The 18,394-nt window shown below is 47.0% G+C and overlaps 3 protein-coding genes across 5 annotated transcripts in view; 1 reads left to right on the forward strand and 2 right to left on the reverse strand.

The window, feature by feature from the left end:
* Positions 1–1,677, forward strand: part of PIGU (phosphatidylinositol glycan anchor biosynthesis class U) — a 104,819-nt gene extending 103,142 nt beyond the window's left edge. For both annotated transcript variants that reach the window (XM_023725183.1, XM_004370420.2), the window contains one exon: positions 1,294–1,677. In XM_023725183.1, the coding sequence (XP_023580951.1) occupies positions 1,294–1,407 (114 nt within the window). In that variant the 3' untranslated portion in view covers positions 1,408–1,677. The remainder of the gene's footprint in view (positions 1–1,293) is intronic.
* A 353-nt stretch (positions 1,678–2,030) lies between these two features.
* On the reverse strand, positions 2,031–3,724 carry MAP1LC3A (microtubule associated protein 1 light chain 3 alpha). The gene is made up of 4 exons (XM_004370422.1): positions 3,505–3,724; positions 3,138–3,193; positions 2,950–3,056; positions 2,031–2,651 (listed from the first exon to the last, which is right to left on the reverse strand). Exons 1-4 carry the CDS (start codon positions 3,542–3,544, stop codon positions 2,489–2,491), a joined length of 366 nt encoding a protein of 121 aa, XP_004370479.1. The 5' UTR covers positions 3,545–3,724; the 3' UTR covers positions 2,031–2,488.
* A 10,176-nt stretch (positions 3,725–13,900) lies between these two features.
* Positions 13,901–18,394, reverse strand: part of DYNLRB1 (dynein light chain roadblock-type 1) — a 29,568-nt gene continuing 25,074 nt past the window's right edge. The window contains exon 4 of one of the 2 annotated variants that reach the window (XM_023725187.1): positions 13,901–16,504. In XM_023725187.1, the coding sequence (XP_023580955.1) occupies positions 16,461–16,504 (44 nt within the window). In that variant the 3' untranslated portion in view covers positions 13,901–16,460. The remainder of the gene's footprint in view (positions 16,505–18,394) is intronic. The other variant, XM_023725185.1, reaches the window with a different exon arrangement.

The following is an 18,394-nucleotide window of genomic DNA, read 5'->3' on the forward strand; positions in this document are numbered from 1 at the left end:
GGCAGCTTGGGATGGGTGGGATTGAATGACTACAGGTCCTACGTGTGGGTGACCTCAGCAAATCACTGTTCTTCTCTGGGCCTTGGTGAGGGGGATGGTGGGCTGAGCTTCTAGGACCCTTTTGATTTGGTGGCCCAGAATGGGAAAGGCAGACTGAGCTGGGCATGGAGATACCGTGGTGAGCCAAACCACTCAGGGTACTGCCCAAGTGGTGCTCCCAGGCCACTGAGGAGACCCACAATCATCAAGCAGTCCCACAGATCAATGTGAAATTGTGTTCTGGATGAGTTTGTGCTACCAAATAGAGGCAGATATGGCCAAGACCTAATCTAGGGGTAAAGGAGAGCTTCTCTGAGGAAGTGATCCTGGCCCGAGACCTGAGGGGCAAGTAGGCATTGACTCGATGAAACGGGAGAGAACGTTCCAGGCAGAGGATACAGCAAAGATCTGCAGCAGGAGGAACAAGGCCAAGTGAGGTAGAGCACAGGGAGGGTGATGCCTGTACATGGGTGGGGCCAACTGCAAGGTCCCCAAAAGCCATGGGAAGCCCTTGGAGGATTTTCAGCCAGAAAGTAACATGTCCAGGTTTATGTTTTTGCAAAGCTCCCTCTGGCTCAAGGGAGAATGGACTGGAGGGGAGGGTTTGAAAGTAGGAAGCTTAAGGGGATACCTTGCTGTTGTTTAGGAGTTGACAGTGGCTTTGTCCAGAGTGCTGGCAATGGGAGTGGGCAGAAATGCGTGGACTTGGGAGAGTTTAAGAGGTAGAACTGAGAGGACTTGGTAGCTTACTTGGTGAGGGGGATGTGTGTGCTGGGGTGAGAAGTGTTAGGTAATTCTGTGGTCCAGGCACCCAGAAGGAAGATGGGGGCGTGGGTACCCAGGGGGAGAAGCAGATTTGATAGAAAAGTGAGTTTGATATGGGTCTAGCTGGGGTGGAGGGGCCTGTGAAGCATGCCTGTGGTGAGGTGGAGGGACCTCTGGATACAGATGCACTAGTCTGGTGTTCATAGGCCAGGGTGTGGAAGAGAGATGTAGATCATGATAGGGAGAGGGAGCACAATGCAGGGAACTTCTGAGAGGCCAGGGAGACCCTGCAAGTCTAAGGTTGGGCCCTGAGGTGAAGGACCCTGGGCAGGGTCTCCCCAGTGGCTACTGATCCAGGCACAGGCTGAGGCCTTGGTGGAGATGCTGGGCAAGGGCCTTCCTGTCCCCCAGCACCTGCCCAGCCCCTCAGGGACCCTGGGTTCAGAGGGAGGTATCCTCTAGCTTCTCACATCCTCTCTCTTCCCCCAGATCCTGCTCATCTCTGATTACTTCTACGCCTTCCTGCGGCGAGAGTACTACCTCACACATGGTCTCTACTTAACTGCCAAGGACGGCACGGAAGCCATGCTTGTGCTCAAGTAGGCCTGGCTGGGCACAGGGCTGCACGGACTTCAGGGGGATGGAAAGGCCAGGAGCTCGGCCATGCTCTCCAGCCAGGGCTGCCAGCAGGCTAGTCCCTGAGCAGATGGGGTTTGGCCTGTGGGGAAGAGTCAGGAGCACCCCGACTTGGACCCCAACTTTGTGGCCCTGTAAACAAGGAGCTCCCTCACAGACAGGAAGAGGGAAGAAGCAGGTGGGCAGGGTTTGCTGGGTTGTGGCTACTTAATAAATGTTTTTTGTTATGAAAAAGTCTACCCTGGAACCACAGTGCATGCCTGGAGAGGGTAAGCTTGACCCCTAATACTGCCACAGTACCAAAAGATTGGTGGTTCAAACCCACCCAATAGCTCTGCAGAAAAAAGGCCTTGGCAATATGCTTCCATAAAGATTACAGCCCAGAAAATCCTATGGGGCAGTTTTATGCTGTCACATAGGGTCACAATGAGTCAGAATTGACTCAGCAGCACCCAGCAACACTACATGAGTTTCCAGAATGAGCCCTGAGTCCACAGAACACAAGTCTGTGCCCTGCAGGCTAAGAATGGTTCCCAACAGTCCCATCAGCAACCTTCCCCACCCCCCAAGCAAGCAGCTGGAGGCAAAGGGCCAGGCAGGCCTGAGCAATCTTTAATTCTGCAGAGGGACAATGACCACAGGATCCATACACCATATCAAGACCAGGGGAGCCAGGGACCAGTCCTTCAGGGGTGAGCAGGTCCAGGCAGGGGGCAGTGCCTCAGGTGAGTGAGGGGCAGATGGGCAGACAGGCAGGGGCCTAAAAAGACAAACCGCATAGAGCAGGGGTGTAGGGGCGCCGCTCCCCACCCTTACCCATCCCAGCCAGCACCCAGAGGGGCAACCCTAAGGTGACTGGCCCAGGATCCACCCTGGGGCAGAGTAGGCATGGTTGTGTTCCCTGGCTAGGGGGCCACATCCCACATCCCTGCCCAGCACACCAGGGACAGAGGCAACTCAGTTCAGGAGACAGGAGTTCCCTGGGCAGAGCCTGAGTGGGCCCCTGACTCCCAGGCCAACCCCACCCCGCCCGCCCCCTACTGCTGGCTCAGAAGCCGAAGGTTTCCTGGGAGGCGTAGACCATGTAGAGGAAACCGTCGTCGTCCTTCTCCTGCTCGTAGATGTCTGCGATGGGTGTGGACACGCTCACCATGCTGTGCTGGTTCACCAGCAGGAAGAAGGCCTGCGTGGGGTTCAACTGCAGGCGGCGCCTGAGGCGGGCGGGAGGGCAAACTGACTGTGAGCAGCCCGGCCCCTTGGCCCCCGACCCCCTCCCCAGAATGGTTCCAACCTTCACTTCACATCCACCTCAGACTTTTTAAGAGGATCTCATCCCTGACTCCACACTAACTCCAGCCCCGACCTTGACTGTCTGACCTCCCCAGAACAGGTGCCTAACACCGGTCCCAGGCCCCTGGCCCCACCCCTGCATCTCTCCCGAGGGGACTCGGCCCTCTGCCCGACCCCAGCCGAACCCAAGTCACCCTCCAGCGGCGGCTGCCCGCGTACCGGATGATCTTGACCAGCTCGCTCATATTGACATGGTCTGGGACCAGGAACTTGGTCTTATCCAGGACGGGCAGCTGCTTCTCACCCTTGTAGCGCTCGATGATCACCTGGGAGAGGGGTGGGGGAGGGGTGAGCCCAAGGCAGGGCCTGGAGCAGGGTGGGGAGGGGGAAGGGGCGGCAGGACTCACCGGGATCTTGCTGGGGTGCTGGTCGCGGATCTGCTGCACCTCTTTACAGCGGTCGGCTGCGGACGGCGGTCGGGCGTTCAAGCCGGGCGGAGGTGCTCCCCGGGCCCCGCCCGCCTGCTCCCGAGGGGCGGCCCCCGGCACCGCCCCGCCCGCCCAGGCCCCCGCCCCCGGGCCGTCCGGCCCCACAGCCCCCGGCACAAGACCGGGTGGAGAAGCCCCCGGCCCAGGCCGGAGCCCACCTCTCGGCCCCGGGGTCCAGCTGGAGTCTGACGTCATGGGGCTGACGTCACCACCGGCAGTCGGAGTGGGTGCGGGGGCCTCCCTACGCCCCCCATCCCGCGCTCGCAGCTCGCCCGCCAGGCCTCACCGAAGCTCCGCCGCTGCTTGAAAGGCCGGTCCGAGGGCATCGCGCGGGCCCGGCGGGACGCCCAGGCCCTGGCTCCGGGGAGCGCGGCGCGGGGATGTGGCTGCGGTTCGGGGGCTCCGGGGGCTCCTCGCCTCGCGTTCACGGGCTCTGGGGCTCGCGCTGAGCCCGGCAGCGGCGGCTCCGGGAGGTAACTCGCCCCGGTGACGTCAGGTCACAACATTCCTTAAAGGGGAAGCCAGCACGCCGCTCCCATTGGGCCGATGTAAAACCCGCCCGCCCGAGTCCGTGACGTCACGGCGCAGAGAGCCTGGATTCCCAGCCCGGCGACGCAAAGGGGCGGGGGTTCCCAGGGAGCGTCACAGTCCCGTGACGTCATGGTCTGCGCGGGCACCTCTTGCCAAGGTCCGCACTGAGGTGAGAGCTGAAAAACTGGCGAGACAGTTGCAGGGAGTGGGGTGAGAAGGAGTGGGGGAGCGAACCCAGTCTGGGCCGTGTACTTATGGCGGTGGGAGAGCGTGGGCCAGGCAGCAACTCAGCATCTACTTACTCCCGCTCTCACTGAGTCATTTGACAAACGCGCGCTCAGGGCCCGCTGCATTCCGGGCACTATATACGAGGCGCTGGAGATAACCGCAGTGAACCAAAGTCGTTACCTTCATGGAGCTTATGGTTAGAACAAAAAAAGGGGGGGAGGGAGAAGGGGGAGAATTTCAACGTATGGAAAGATTAAGACACTGAAAGGCAGCAGACAGGTTTTAAAAATAATTTCTAGAATTGAAAAACAGAGCCATTGAAATTCACGTCTCAGTGGATGGGGTAAGAAAACAAATTTGACACAGCAGAAGAGAAAATCACTGGAGGATAGATTAGAAGCATTTACCCAGAGAAACAAGGTGATGGAAAGTATAAAAGAGTAAGTGACATGAATAATAAAGTGAGAAGGACTCACAGGTCTAATCAGAGTACCAGGAGAGAATAGAAAGACTGTGGGAGAAAAATTAGACTGACAGCTGACTTCTTAGCCGCAAGTATAAAAGCCAGAATAAAATGTTATAATATCTTCAACTTCTTAGGGAAAAATATTGTCATCCAGTAGTTAATCCATGATTTAAGAGTCTGGGAGAAGGAAAGATATGTTAAGGCAAAGACAGAGTTTACACAAAAGATAATTGCTGAAATAATTTTTAAAGGATGTACTTCAATAACAACATGTAACCCAGAAGGAAGAAATTAGATGAAAAAATGGTGTCCACATAAATGGGTAAACTTGTAGGTAAATCTAAACAAGCACTTAATATAGAACAGTAATGAAAAAAAAACAAAAAACAAAAAACCATTGCCCTTAAGTTGATTCCGACTCATAGCTACCCTATAGGACAGAGTAGAGCTGCACTGTAGAGTTTTCAATGCTGTAATCTTTACAGGAGCAGACTGCCACATTTTTCTCCTGTGGAATGGCTGGTGGGTTTGAACCGCTAACCTTTCAATTAGCAGCCAAGTGCTTAACCACTGTGCTGCCAATGCTCCTATTAGAATAGTAATAGTAATGATTAATTTGTGGGGTACAGAAACAAGGTGCATGGGCCACAATAACCTGTAAGGCAGGAGAGGGTAATCAGGGTTAAAGTGTTCTAAGAAGTCTAGTTTGTTTGAGAGAAGGATAAAGATATTGACAGTTGTTTGGCTTTGTAAAGTCAAGTATGTATTTTAAACACTTAAGAGTGACCACTAAAAGAATAGAAATGGAATGTATAATTATTAGTGCTGAAAAGAGAAAAGGGTAGTAAAGGGTGCTAAAAATATAATAGAAGGCAGAAAGGAGAAAAAGGAAGTAAAGTAAAAAGGATGGTAAGTAAACAGCACAAAACCAGAGGTAGGAAATGTGATTTAAATTCACCTATTAAAAAACAGATGATCAGATTGGCTGAGGAAGATAAAATCCAGCTTATGCTATATACAAGAAGACACTTAAAACCCAAAGGCAGCAAAAGTAAAAAAAAGATGGGAAAAGATGTACTATAGAAAAACTAACTAAAAGATGTATATATAGCAAAATCAGACAAAATAGACTTTAAGGCAAAAGGCATTGTTAGGGATAAAGAGGATCACTAGAAAATGATGCAAGGCATTATTCTCTAGGAAGATACAACAGTTCTGAACTTGTATGTTCCAGTTATAATAGGCTCAAAATATATAAAATGACAGAAGTGTAAGGAGAAATTGCCAAATCCTCTATCATACTGGGAAATTTTTTTTATTGCTTTAAATTTTTTTTTTTATTATTTTGTTGTCATAGAGAATATACACAGCAAAACATATACCAATTCAGCAGTTTCTGCATGTACAATTCAGTGACATTGTTTACATTCTTCAAGTTGAACAACCATTCTCACCCTCCTTTTCCGAGTTGTCCCTCATTAACATAAACTCACTGCCCCCTAAGGTTCCTATGTAATCTTCTGAGTTGCTGTTGTCAGTTTGATCCCATAAAGACAGATTCTGAAAGAGCATAATGCTCAAGGCAAACATTTTTTACTAGTTAAGCTAAACTATTGTTTGGTTTTAAGAAGACTCCAGAGCATATTTTTGGTTTAAGGTTTAAAGATTATCTCAAGGCAGTAGTTTCAGGGGTTCATCCAGCCTCCATGGCTCCAGAAAGTCTGGATTCCATGAGAACTTGAAATTCTGTTCTTCATTTTCTCCGTTTTGATCAGGATTCTTCTATAGAGTCTTTGAACAAAATGTTCCCTACTGAGAAATTTTCTCTCTTTCAGTAACTGATAGACCAAGCAGCCAAAAAAGAAAGGATATAGAATAATCCTGATCATTGAACCTCAGTTGAACCCTGAACCCAACAAATTACTTTCAGTCACACATGGAACATTTACAAAAAATGACCCAACTACTAAGCCTCCATAAAAATTCAACAGTAACAAATAATCAATTTCATGCAGACCCTATTCTCTGACCACAGAAGTGGGGAAGTGGAAATTTAAACATACGTCCAAATAACTCCTTATTCAAAGGTGAAATCATGTAGAAATGAAAACTATTTAGATTTAATAAAAAATGAGGACAGATATCAAAATCTCTGGGGGGGGGCAACTAAGGCAGCACTCTTAGAAGGACACGTGTAGCCTTATTATATATATTAGTAATTTAATATAAAATTATAAACAGTGTCAGATTTAAAAACGAGTAACAGTGTAAACTCAAAGAAAGTGGAAGGAAGATAATAAAATAAGAGCAGAAATTAGTGAAATAATAAAAACCGTTGCATGGGTCAACAAATCAAAGCTGGGTCTTTGAAAAGACCAATAAACACTAGTGTGCAAAAGAGACATAACTACATATACAGCAGAAATCACAAAAATGAATGGAATATTGTAAACAACTTTATGCCAGTAAATTTAAAACTTCAATGAAATGGACGGTTTCCTAAAAATATATAATTTGCTAAAACTAACTCAAAAAGAAGTAGACAAACTTAGTAGCCCTATATCTATTAAGGAAATTGGAAAAAAAAAAAAAATCTACCCTCCAAAAAACCAACTAGCGTAGATGGTTTTCCACATGATTTCTACCAAGATAGAAAAAAAACCCAAACCTGCAGCAAACATCATACTTAATGGTAGAACACCATACTACATGGTGAAACAGTGAGCATTCCCTTTAAAGTCAGGAACAAAGTACTTCTATTTAGTGTTGTGGAGGACCCACCTAGAGCAAGACAAGAAAAATAAAGTAGTTAAGGATTGGACAGAAAGGGGCAAAAATATTATTGACAGCCAGGGAATCTACAAACAAGAAGAGACTGGTAAATAATATAGTTAATAATGACAACACATGGTATCAGGCTTTAGAAGAATGTGGGAAGATGGGAACTTTTTACTCTGCTGATGGGAGTATACTGGTACCCCCCACTTTTCAAAAGTTCGCTTTATGCCACTTTGCTTTTATGGAAGATGTACACTAGTACCTGTTTTCGCTAACAGAAAGAAATCCAAAGAGGATTTTTACTTTTACAAAAAAAGGTGAAAAGCGGAAATAGCATTCAGCATTTGTTGAGCCGTTAAAGAGGGAACGAGCACCCTGAGCAGCGAGAATAGTGTGGCCAAGCTCCACCCCTGGGAACCACACTCAGCATCTCAGCATTTAGCCACCATAGCTTTGAACTGTGTCTGTGAGCATCCGTGCTTTATCTTGATTTATTTTGTGCATCTGTTAGCAAGATGTGTCCTAAGGTACCAGAAAAGCTTAAGAGAGCTCCTGAGGGTTTTATGTGTTATTTGGTATGATTTGTTAGGTTATTTTTTGGGTCTGGGAATGCTCCACAAATTTTCCCATATAAATTAATGATAATTGCGTCTTTGCATTATGCCATTTCAGCTTACAAAAGTTTCCATAGGAGCGATCTACTTTCGGATAGCGGGGACAACTTGTAAATGATTTCAGCCACGTTGGAGAGCAATTTGGCAAAATCTACCAAAACAGAAGATGCCCATATCCACAAACCATGAATTCCACTTATAAGTGTGCCCCTGAGTGCAAGCAAACATGGTTAAGAATATTTATTGTAGCATTTTTATAATAGCAGAAAAGTGGAAACCACCTGTGATTGTTAAGGTTTGTGTCACCTTGGCTAGGCTGTGATCCTCAGTCGTTTGGCAGTTACGATGTAGTTTGGCAGCTTTTTAATGATGTAATCACTTCCTTGATGAGATCTGATATAATGTGATCACTTCCGTGATGGGATTTACTGTGAGTGGCCAATCAGTTGAAAGGGAGTTTCCTTGTGGGTGTGGCCTGCATCCAATATAGATGACTTTCTGGCAAGGCTTGCAGGCTTTTGCTCGCTGTGGATCATGCGGCTGGTTCCTGTTAATCTGACCTCCAGTTCTTAGGACTTGAGCTAGCAGCTGACCTACTAATCTTGGGTTCACTAGCCCCTGCAGCTACGTGAGTCGGGGAGAAGCTTCCGGCTTGACCCACAGACTTGGGACTTTCCAGCCTCTACAACTGCTTGAGCCGTTTCCTCGATATAAATTTCTCTGTATCTCTCTCTATATATAGATGTTTCACTGGTTTTGCTTCTCTAGAAAACCCAACCTAAGACACCACTTAAATGTCTTATTAACTAAATATCTTGTGTATTCTTAGAACACAATACACTGTTACAGTGGAACATCTAGAAGAGGATCAGCAAACTTTTCCTGTAAAGGGCCAGGCAGTAAATGTTGAAGGTTTTGTAGGCCATATGGTCTTTGTGGCAACTACTCAGTTCAGTTGTAGCTGAAAGCAGCCATAGACGACACCTAAACGAATGGGCCTGGCTGAGTTCCGATAAAATGTTTAATAAAACAGGCAGGTTTGGCCTAACGGTCTTGGTTTGCTGGCTCTGTGTGTCAAAGTGAAAAATCTCACAAACATTGTGGCAGAAGATTGTGATCAGAGCCATTAAGGGCAGCAGAGAGAACTGGGTCAGCCATGGCCTTAGGGAAGTGGTTACACCTGTCTTTTGTTTTTCAGACTAAGCCCTAGGCTGAGGCTAGAGTTGGGGAGGAGGGCCCATCCTCCAGATCCTAAAGTCTGTGTTCATCTTCCTCTTCCTGGACCAGTCGCAGTGTCTGACCTCCCTCTTCCTTCAGTCCGCAGGCTCCCCTCTTCACTGGTTCCTCCTCATCTCCCAGTCTCCCCTGAATCCTATGGCCTGGCCTACTCCATGTCTTGATTTGAATGTCTGACGTCTCAAACTTGACCTGCCCCCAGCCAATGCATGTGATCTTCCCCCAAAACTTGTCCACTTGTAATCAATCCTGTGTCGTTTTTTTCTAGGCCAGAAGCCTTGGTGTCATCTTTGATGCCTTTCTTTCCCTCACCCCCCACATCCAATCCATTCCAGTGTCAGTTCTACCTTCAAAATATCTCCAGAATCTAACCGCTTCTCACCACCTCCATTGCTGCCACTTGGGTCAGAGCAACGATCATCTCTTGCTGGGACAGTTGCCATTGTCTCCTCACTGGTCTCCTTGCTCTGGCCTGGCCCCTTTCACTGCGTTGCTAACAGCGATCCTGCGCACACAGAGTTGGGTTGTGTAGTACACCCATTCAGAGCAGCAGCCAAGGCTGACTGTGGCCCACCAGGGCCCTTGGGATCTGGCTCCCTGCTGCACCTCTGGCCTCAACTATCATCACTCTCACCCGCTTGGCTTCAGCTACACTGGCCCCCTTGCTATTCTGAGTATGGATTGATTATTCTTGTTCCCAGACTCTAAGTGGAATTTTCCAAAGACTGAAGGGACTAAAACCCACCCAGGGATCCCGAAGCCTCTGGCTCAGACTGTCCACCCCTCAGCCCTCAAAGATGCTCTGACATCACTAGGGAGGTGGAGGCCACTGCCGACATGGGGTCTTGGACCTGGCCTTTCCCCTCCTTTGGGCCTCACTTCCCCAGTTTCCCTCTTCTACAGTGGCCGTACACCCAGATAGAAGACTTAATTTCCCAGCCTGCATTGCTTTTGGGAGTGGCAGTGTAACTAAACTCTGATCAATAAAACGTAAGTGAAAAGTGATGTATGAGATTTCTAGGAAGTCTCCTTAAAGGAAAAAGGTACATCCTTCACCTCCATCCTCTATTAGCTGCCTGGAACATAAATATGACAGCTGGGGTCCAGCATGTCCCCACACCCTGGGGATGGTGGAACTGAAAGCTGAAAGGAGCCTAGGCCCCTGATGTCTTTGTGGAGCCACCATTCCAGCCTGAAGTGCTGACCAGATAAGCTTCTATCTTGTAAAGCCACTGTTATCTTGGGGTTTTCTATTATTTGCAGCTGAACTGAATTCTGATTGAAACAGCTTCTGTGACACCTTACTCTCCTGGCCTCCCTCATCCTTATTCTCCTCTGCTGGCTCTTGCTCCTTGAGCATCCCTGCAGAGGGGAAATGTCCCAGGTGATGCCTTCAGACTCCTGTTCTTTCCATTCTCTTCTCTCTCTCTTATGAATTTGTTTGAGTTCCTTGGCTTTAAACACCAATCACAAATCTCTGTGTCCAGCCCAGACTGCCTGAGTTGCATATTCAGCAGTCCATTCAACATACATTTTTAAAATTAAAAAAAAAAAAATCGACTTTATTGACGTATAATTTTAACATATCTTATATGACACGCTGATGTCTAATAGACTCAAATTAAGCAGGCCATTTTGGAATTGTTGATCCCCTCTTCCCTCCAAATATGTTCCCCAGTCATCCCCAATCACTGGCTGCTCAAGCAAGAACCTGGGTGTTTCCCTTAATGCCTGGTTCCCTCACTGCCCACATTCAAGCCCGTCAGCAAGTCCTGATGGTTCTCTCTTCCTCTGCTTCTTGTCCAAGCCACCATCAGTTCTCACCTGGCTAAATGGTGATTCCACTTGCCCCCACATTCTCCACAGAACCACCAGAATGCAAAATTGGTGTAAATCTTTATAAATAATGACTTCAAAGATACTTCATGCTTGCGATGGGTTGCCTCTGGTATACACCTCCAGATTCACCCAGGAGTTCTAGATAATTCTCCTCTTTCTTTAGTTACGTCATTGGAAAAGGACTGAGCAGCACTGGTTTATCATATAAGCATATCTTTGGGTTGTTACAGACTTAATTTTTATCCAAATATTTGTATAAGAAAATCAAACAGCACTTTAAATACTTACAGCTGTTCCTTATGGTATTTACCTTCATGTTTCTAAACCCCATTCTTTTTGGTTATTTCTGGAGTCTTGAGTTCTTAGCATGAAAGGTGATTTGATTCTTACATCCCCCTTACCTTTCCCATCCCCTTAGCAGAGCTATAGCACTGTTCGGGGCTTATAGTATTCTGCCTGCGTAACTGTTACAGCTGAGCCACAATACTATACCCTGGATTTGCTTTTTATTGTGTAACTTTTTGTTGTTGTTGTTTTATTTTCTGGAATTTTGGCTTAAAAATTGTTCTGGACACTCAGATGTTTCAATCTGGAAATTCATGTACTTATTTCTGGAAAATTTTTGTGTAGTCTCTTGGCAATAATTTCCTCCCCCATTTTCTCATTCTGGAACTCCTGCTGATCAGATGTTGAGTATCTTAGACTGATCCTTTCTTTTCTTTTCTCTTCCATTTTCTTTCTTCCAGTTTCTAGATTTCCTCAACTTTATCTTGAAACCCTTTGTTGAATTTATTCCCTTTATATCTTTCAAGTGTTCTTCCTTCATCTCTGAATATTTTTGTTATAGCCTCCTACACTCTTTTAACCATGGCCTACAGGGCCATGTTGGTGGTTCTCAACCTTGGCTGCATGTCACAAAAACCTGGGGAGCTTTTAAAAAATACTGATGCCCAAGGCTCGCAGAGATTCTGATTTAATTGGTCTGGGGTGCGGTCCAAGCTTTGCTTTTTGTTTTTTTAATTGGCTGTGTCTCCACTAGAATGTAAGCTCTGTTGCTGTCTTCTCTATGTCTAGACTGAGACCTGGTACATAGTAGGCAGTCACTAGATAATTGTTGAATAAATGAATGAAGCACCATTTTGTAAAGATTACTGTGAAGTAATAAGATACAGGAATCTCCTAATGACACTTCCTCTAAATATATATGAAAACCTAATGCCTGAAAGTCAGACAATAGTCTTGCATGTCAAAAAGGTGTTCAGAACCCAAAGAGAGTTAACAAAATGGTATTCCCTGTTTCATTATGCCTTTTAGGCAGTCTTTAACAACATATTTTTTGTGAACTAGGATGTTAAAAAGGAGGCCTGGTGGCACAGTGGTTAAAGTGCTTGGCTGTGAATTAAAAGGTGGGTGGTTTGAACCCACCAGCGGCACTGCTGGAGAAAGATGTGGTAGTCTGCTTTAGTAAAGATTTACAACCCTGGAAACCCCATGGGGCAGTTCTGCTCTGCCCAATACGGTCGCTGAGTCACGATGGCAGCGTTTTTTTGTTGTTGTTGTTAAAGTGGAATTATCTTGGTCTCAATTTCACCTGAGGCCAAAGACAATAGTGGCCTTATGCCAAGGAGGAGCGTGTGACCATGCAGGACTGCTAAGCAAGGTGGCCCTAAGTGATTTTGCATTCTTGCCTGTTAGCCTATAAAAGAGCTGGAAAGTAGAGGACAACTTTTGGTGGCTGTTGATGTGCTGTCTCTACCTATGGAGGGAGGGGGTGAGGTGATGTGCTTCACCTTGAGTCAACAGAGGGAGTGTATGTGGAGGGGACCCTGAGAACCAGGGGCCAAAGGACACACTGCAAGGGGCCAGCCAGAGTGAGTGCACCACCCAAAGTAACGGAACTGCAGGTGGGAGACACCCAACAGAAGGGGGCAGGGCTGATAAGGGGATGCCTTTGAAAACTCATGAAAAATACACCGGAAGCACAAGGTTCAGCTTTAAACACATGCCAGGCTCAGGGAGTCACAACAGTCCTAGTCACGTATAAAGTTTCATCTCCCCCTCTCAGCAGCATGGTGCGAAAGAGGTGAGAGCGCAAGGTGAGGAGACAAGGCCGAGCCAGACTTGCCTTCCCATTGCGGAGGGCTAAGCTTGCAGGGGGCCAGGAAGGGAAAGGCAGCTATTTCCAAATGCAGCTCCAAGGTTCTCTTAACTGCGCTGGACTGGACATATCATTTCTCAGTACCTGAAAGTGATGGGAAAAGCCACGGGACTTGTAACCTGCTCCAGAGACCGGATTTAAAGGGCCAGTTGGAGATCAGCATAGTTGTCTTTTGATCTAGTTCAACTTGTTTAACATAATGGTGGGACTAGCAGGTTGCCTGTGGTCTGTTATAGTGTTTCCTTCTCAATTGAATATACGACTGATCAGCTTAAGTTTATTGACATTGATTTTGCCTACCAACTTGAAGTTTGGCAGCTGAACCACTTCTTCCTGCTGCAATGATGGCGTTTATGAGCCCTCCATTTCTAACTCCCTCCGCCCTGCTTATCTGGCAAGTAGAGACAAACCAGAATCTGAATTTGTTGTGCAAAACTGGCTTGGGATTCTCAATTTAAAAAAGGTTCTAATGTGCAGTTGGATTGAGAGTCAAACATACGAAAGATTATGGAGAAAACCCACAACTCGTTTTATTTCTGGAATGTTTTAAAAATACATTTTTGGAGAAAAGGCAGTACCAGCTCACAGAATGCCAGGACAGAATGCCAGGACTCAGGCACAGTGGCAGGTGCTGAGGTGGAGGCATGGACGGATGGAGGCGATGGCCACCGCTTCCCTGAACTGCTGGCCCCCTGCTCAAGGACCCCAGCCAAGAGCTGTACCATTGAGGGTAAAAATCACACCTGAAGAGAATTAAATGGGTTCCTGTGGGGAGGGGGGATGGGGATTGGGAAGAAGCCCAAATGCTTCCTGGGGTGATGTTATTTTGAAAGGTGGGTTGAGTTGTACAGGTGTAAGCATTTATCAAAAACCACTGACTTACACTTAAGATTTGTGCATTTCACCATATGTAATTTTACCACCCCCAAAGTAAGCAAATATAAACTGATGATGCATTTAGGAGGGTATATGCTACATGCAACATACTTGAAATGCATCAGAAAGTAAGACGTATGGATGGAGGAATGGATAGCTGTGTGATAAATACAGCAATGTTAATTGCAGAATTTTGGTGGAGGGTATACAATTTCAGCTTTTCTGTATGTTTGAAAATTTTCATAACAAAATGCTGGGGGTGGGCACACCTGCGCTGTTACTTTAGTACAAACCACGCCCCTCCCTGCACACCCAGGACAGCTGTTAGTATTCCCATACACTTGCTACTTTCAAGTACAGAAACACTAGGATTTTTGCACATGTAATATTCCAATTTTTAAAATTTGAATTTTTACTTCTTAAGATGTGTCTAGAGTTATACATGCTACATTAAAAGCTTCAATCTATCCAAGGTGGGATCCTGTGGGAAACCTTCCAACGTTTGCAATCCCATTGCCGAGGTGACTGGGGCAGTGCCGGTGGCTTACTGGTTAAGAGCTCGGCTGCTAATCAAAAGGTCGGCATTTCATATCCACCAGCCCCTCCTCGGAAACCTATGGAGCAGTTCTGCTTTGTCCTGTAGGGTTGCTGTGAGTTGGAACTGACTAGACAGCACCTAACAACAACAACACAGGTGACTGGGAGGCAGGATGTCTTCATGAGTCAGCTGGTTTTTCCCACAGCCAGACTAAGCCTGTGTTCTTCCCTAGGACCTTGATGGAGGAGTGTTAGCATGGGACCTTTAAAACTACAAGAGGGTGTGGCAGGGGGACTAAGGAAAAGGAGGCCCCAGAACCTATTGCTAGCCTGTCCCAGAGCCAGACCCCTTGGTCCCCTAGGGAGAGGCCCATCCCTCTCTGTTTCTCCTCCCGGGTAGCCATCTTGGAACCTGACTTCACCTCCCAGGATAACTCATTTTAACCAGACCCAGTATCCTTCTTGCCTCAAGCCAGAAGGACCAGGAACGTCAGACTTGAATCCTGGCCTCAAACAGCTTCTGAGAACAAAGGGAAGATACTGGTGGTCATACCTCACTTTGTTTTAAAACAATGCATTTACCGATAGAGTCATTTTGCTCAGTTCTGCAATCACCCTCCCCTCGGTGTGCTGCTTGAGTCCACAGGACTGGGGAAGCATGCAGTGATTGCCCAGAGAATTAATTTAAAGACTTGAGGAAAGTTATTTAAAAGTTATCTTACATTAAGACAAACATGGATATAATATGGAGTGGAAAATCCCTATGATCTTTAGTTGAAATAGGTTTTGAAGAAATTTTGCTGAGCCTTTACAGACCATACCCCTAGGCTCTCAAGGGCATGTTTTACTCCCCTGATAACCATTAAGGAAACTTCACTGGAAAGCTGGAGAAGTACTTTTGCTAGATGGAAGAACTCATGTTGTAGACAGCAGCTGCTTTTGGGGAAGGAAGGACAATGAAGGGGGTTTCAAGGTTTTGAATCTTTTTTGTGTATTAAGAAACAAAAGACAAAGAAAAACCTAATAAAAAAATAAATACATGTGGCTTCTTTGGAGGGGGGAGAAAGCCAGAGTGCTGCTGGGTGGCAGGTTCCTGCTCAGAACCCTGGACAAGTCTAAGGGAAGGCAGACGTTTGTCCAGGATGGACTCACTCAGGTGCACAAGACTAGCCAGTATTTCTGGGGAAGGCAGAGTGGGAAGACAGAGCTTTTTGAGTCTCCTGGCTGAGACCTCAGGCAAGCCCTTCTCAACCCTGCTGTCCTCATCTTTAAGATGGCTTTACCACCCTGTCTGCAGAGGGTACTGTGAGGGTAGTAGGAACTGCAGTTTGTAACACACCTGGCGCATTCTGGGTCTTCAATGTCATTCCCTTTGACTTCCCCCAGTGCAGTTTAATAGGGGAAAAACTTTTGTAACATTGGTGGGAGTGGAAAATAACAAAAGGGGTGTCTAGAACAAGAGGCCCAGAAGCCAGGGTACCAATTCTGTAGCAAGCCGAGTTCAGTGAGTGAGCCACAGGCACAGTAAGGAGCAAGCCTCTCAGTAGCCAAGCTACACACCAGGAGCTGAAAGAGGCAGCAGGTCGTCAGACTATGTGGTTACCCAGGAAGAGAGGCCTTTTCAACCTAGTATTTAAAAACACAACAGCACGGCAACAAGCATTTTCGTTATTTTTAGTTAAAGAAAAACAGCCTTTTCCAAGGACAAGTGAGCTGAAGGTCAGGAGGAAGCCGAGTATGGCTTCAAACTACTCCAGCAACAATCAGAGAGTGAGTCCTCCTAGAGGGAACTCCGAGCAGTTGGCGCAGCATGGGGATTCCTTTGATGGGGGGAGAGGGGCAGCCAGCCCACCCTTGGTCACTAGATTGGTGCGAGTGAGCTCTTAGGTGATTTCCACTTGTGGCTGGGTGACATGACTAGCACTAGTCTTCTTGGGGGCATTAAATTAAGGAAGAACACAGGGCGCCAAGGGAGTGGCTTATTCAGTTGGATTCTGAATCACAATCAGGAAATAGTCTTTATCTGCAAAAGAGAAAAATAAGAACAAATCACTAAAAGTAAAAGGAGGGAAAAACACAAGAAAACATTGTTTAAGTCACTAAACATAAAAAGCATCACACAAAACAGAGGCAGAGATTGGAGTGATGTGTCTGCAAGCCAAGTAATGCCAAAGATGACCAGGAACCATCAGAAGCTAGGAAGAGGCAAGAGAGGATCTTCCCTGCGAGCCTTCAGAGAGAGCACACGGCTCTGCTGAGCCTTTACAGACCATACCCGTAGGCTCTCAAGGGCTGACACCTGTAATTCAGACCATACACAATAAAGCAGAACTGCCCCAGAGGATTTCCAAGGCTGTAAATCTTTACGGAAGCAGACTGCCCTATCTTTCTCCTGTGGAAGGCCTGATGAATTCGAACTGTCAACCTTTCACCTAGCAGCCGAGTGCATAATGACTGCACCACCAGGGCTCCTCACCTGCAGGGCTGGCTAAAACATTCACTGGTACGTCCACTGATACGTCCACCCCAGAGTTTCTGCTTCAGTAAGTATGGGGTGGGGCCCAGTAATTTGCATTTCTAACAAGTTCCCAGGTGATGCTGATGCTGCCGCTTCTGGGAGAACCACTAGCCCTAAGGACACACAGCTAGTTAGTGGCAAAGAAGGAATTCCAACCTCAACGCCACTGGTCCGGGGTTCATGTCATTTTCTGTCACAAGCTCAGCTTCTGGCCTTCCAGAGCATTCTAGACAAATTTCCAAGGGCACCAGGTTGAAGGAGGCCAAAGCTGCGTGGATTCCAGCTCTGGGGATCCCGCGTAGCAAGGCGGAATGTCCTTCATGAAATCACAGGATGTTCAAGCCAGAGTGGATTTCAGAGGTGAGCCTGACTGCCCTTCATAGAAAACTGGAGAAGCAGGAAGCTCCAACTCTGCCCACCTAAACTTAAAAACCACAAACCTTTATTAAGACTTCCATGTGCCCTGCACTGGACTGACCACTTCTCATGTTACCTCAGTGAGTCCTCAAACCAGGAGGATTCTGAGGAAGGTACTAGTGTTTTCCCATTTTACAAATGAGAACACGGAGGCTCAGAGTTAAATGACTTTCTAACATGCAGTGGGAGCTGGGTTTGGCCTCTAGTCTGATGCCTCCCTGCTGAACATCAGAGAAATGGCAAGACATCAGCCATGTCTGGTTTGTGTCTGCCCAGATTCAAGCCTAAAGCTTGGTTCTTCCCATGATGATGGGCTGCTGAAACTGGGAAGAAACTAGTTTCATGGCTAAGCAGCCAACATAAAGTTTTAAAAAATCACTAGTAAAAATAGAATTAAACCACTGATAAAAACAGATACAATCAATAATACTAGTATTTTTCATTCCATATTATCAAGCTCTAAATCCAACAATACCACTTTAAGTTCTTTGTGGCATGTAGCTGGTTAAAGTTTGTTTATGCTGAGATAACTCAGATGTGTATCAGTGACGTTAATAAGTGAAAACCAAGTCTCTTCAGGTGGGCTGCTCTGGGCGGGAAGGAGTTAGATTAGGTACATACGTGGAGGGCCAAACTGTCTGAAACCACCTGATGGTATTTTTTGCCTGGAAGTCACTTCTCAGTGTGATGAAGAGCCAGAGTAGGAGGGTAGAAAGGGAGCGAGAACCTCCGTCTTTGGCAGGGCTGCTCCCAGGTTGCTCACACTTGTGTAGGTATTGATTGAAACGGGCAGCTGCTAGGCCTGTTGGGGTGGGGCGGAGGGATAGGCAGGCTGCCCTGTGGGGCCTGGGCTTCATGGAAATCCCAAGGCAGTCTTGCCCCAGTGCCTCAGAGGTTCTGGTCAGTAGCTCTTGCCCATAGGAGTTCTGGCACCAAAACTGGTATTTTTCCTTGGCCACATCAAAGTGAGCGTTCAAA

The sequence above is a fragment of the Trichechus manatus genome, unplaced genomic scaffold (assembly GCF_000243295.1).
Source record: "Trichechus manatus latirostris isolate Lorelei unplaced genomic scaffold, TriManLat1.0 scaffold00008, whole genome shotgun sequence".
In the NCBI taxonomy this organism is placed as follows: domain Eukaryota; kingdom Metazoa; phylum Chordata; class Mammalia; order Sirenia; family Trichechidae; genus Trichechus; species Trichechus manatus.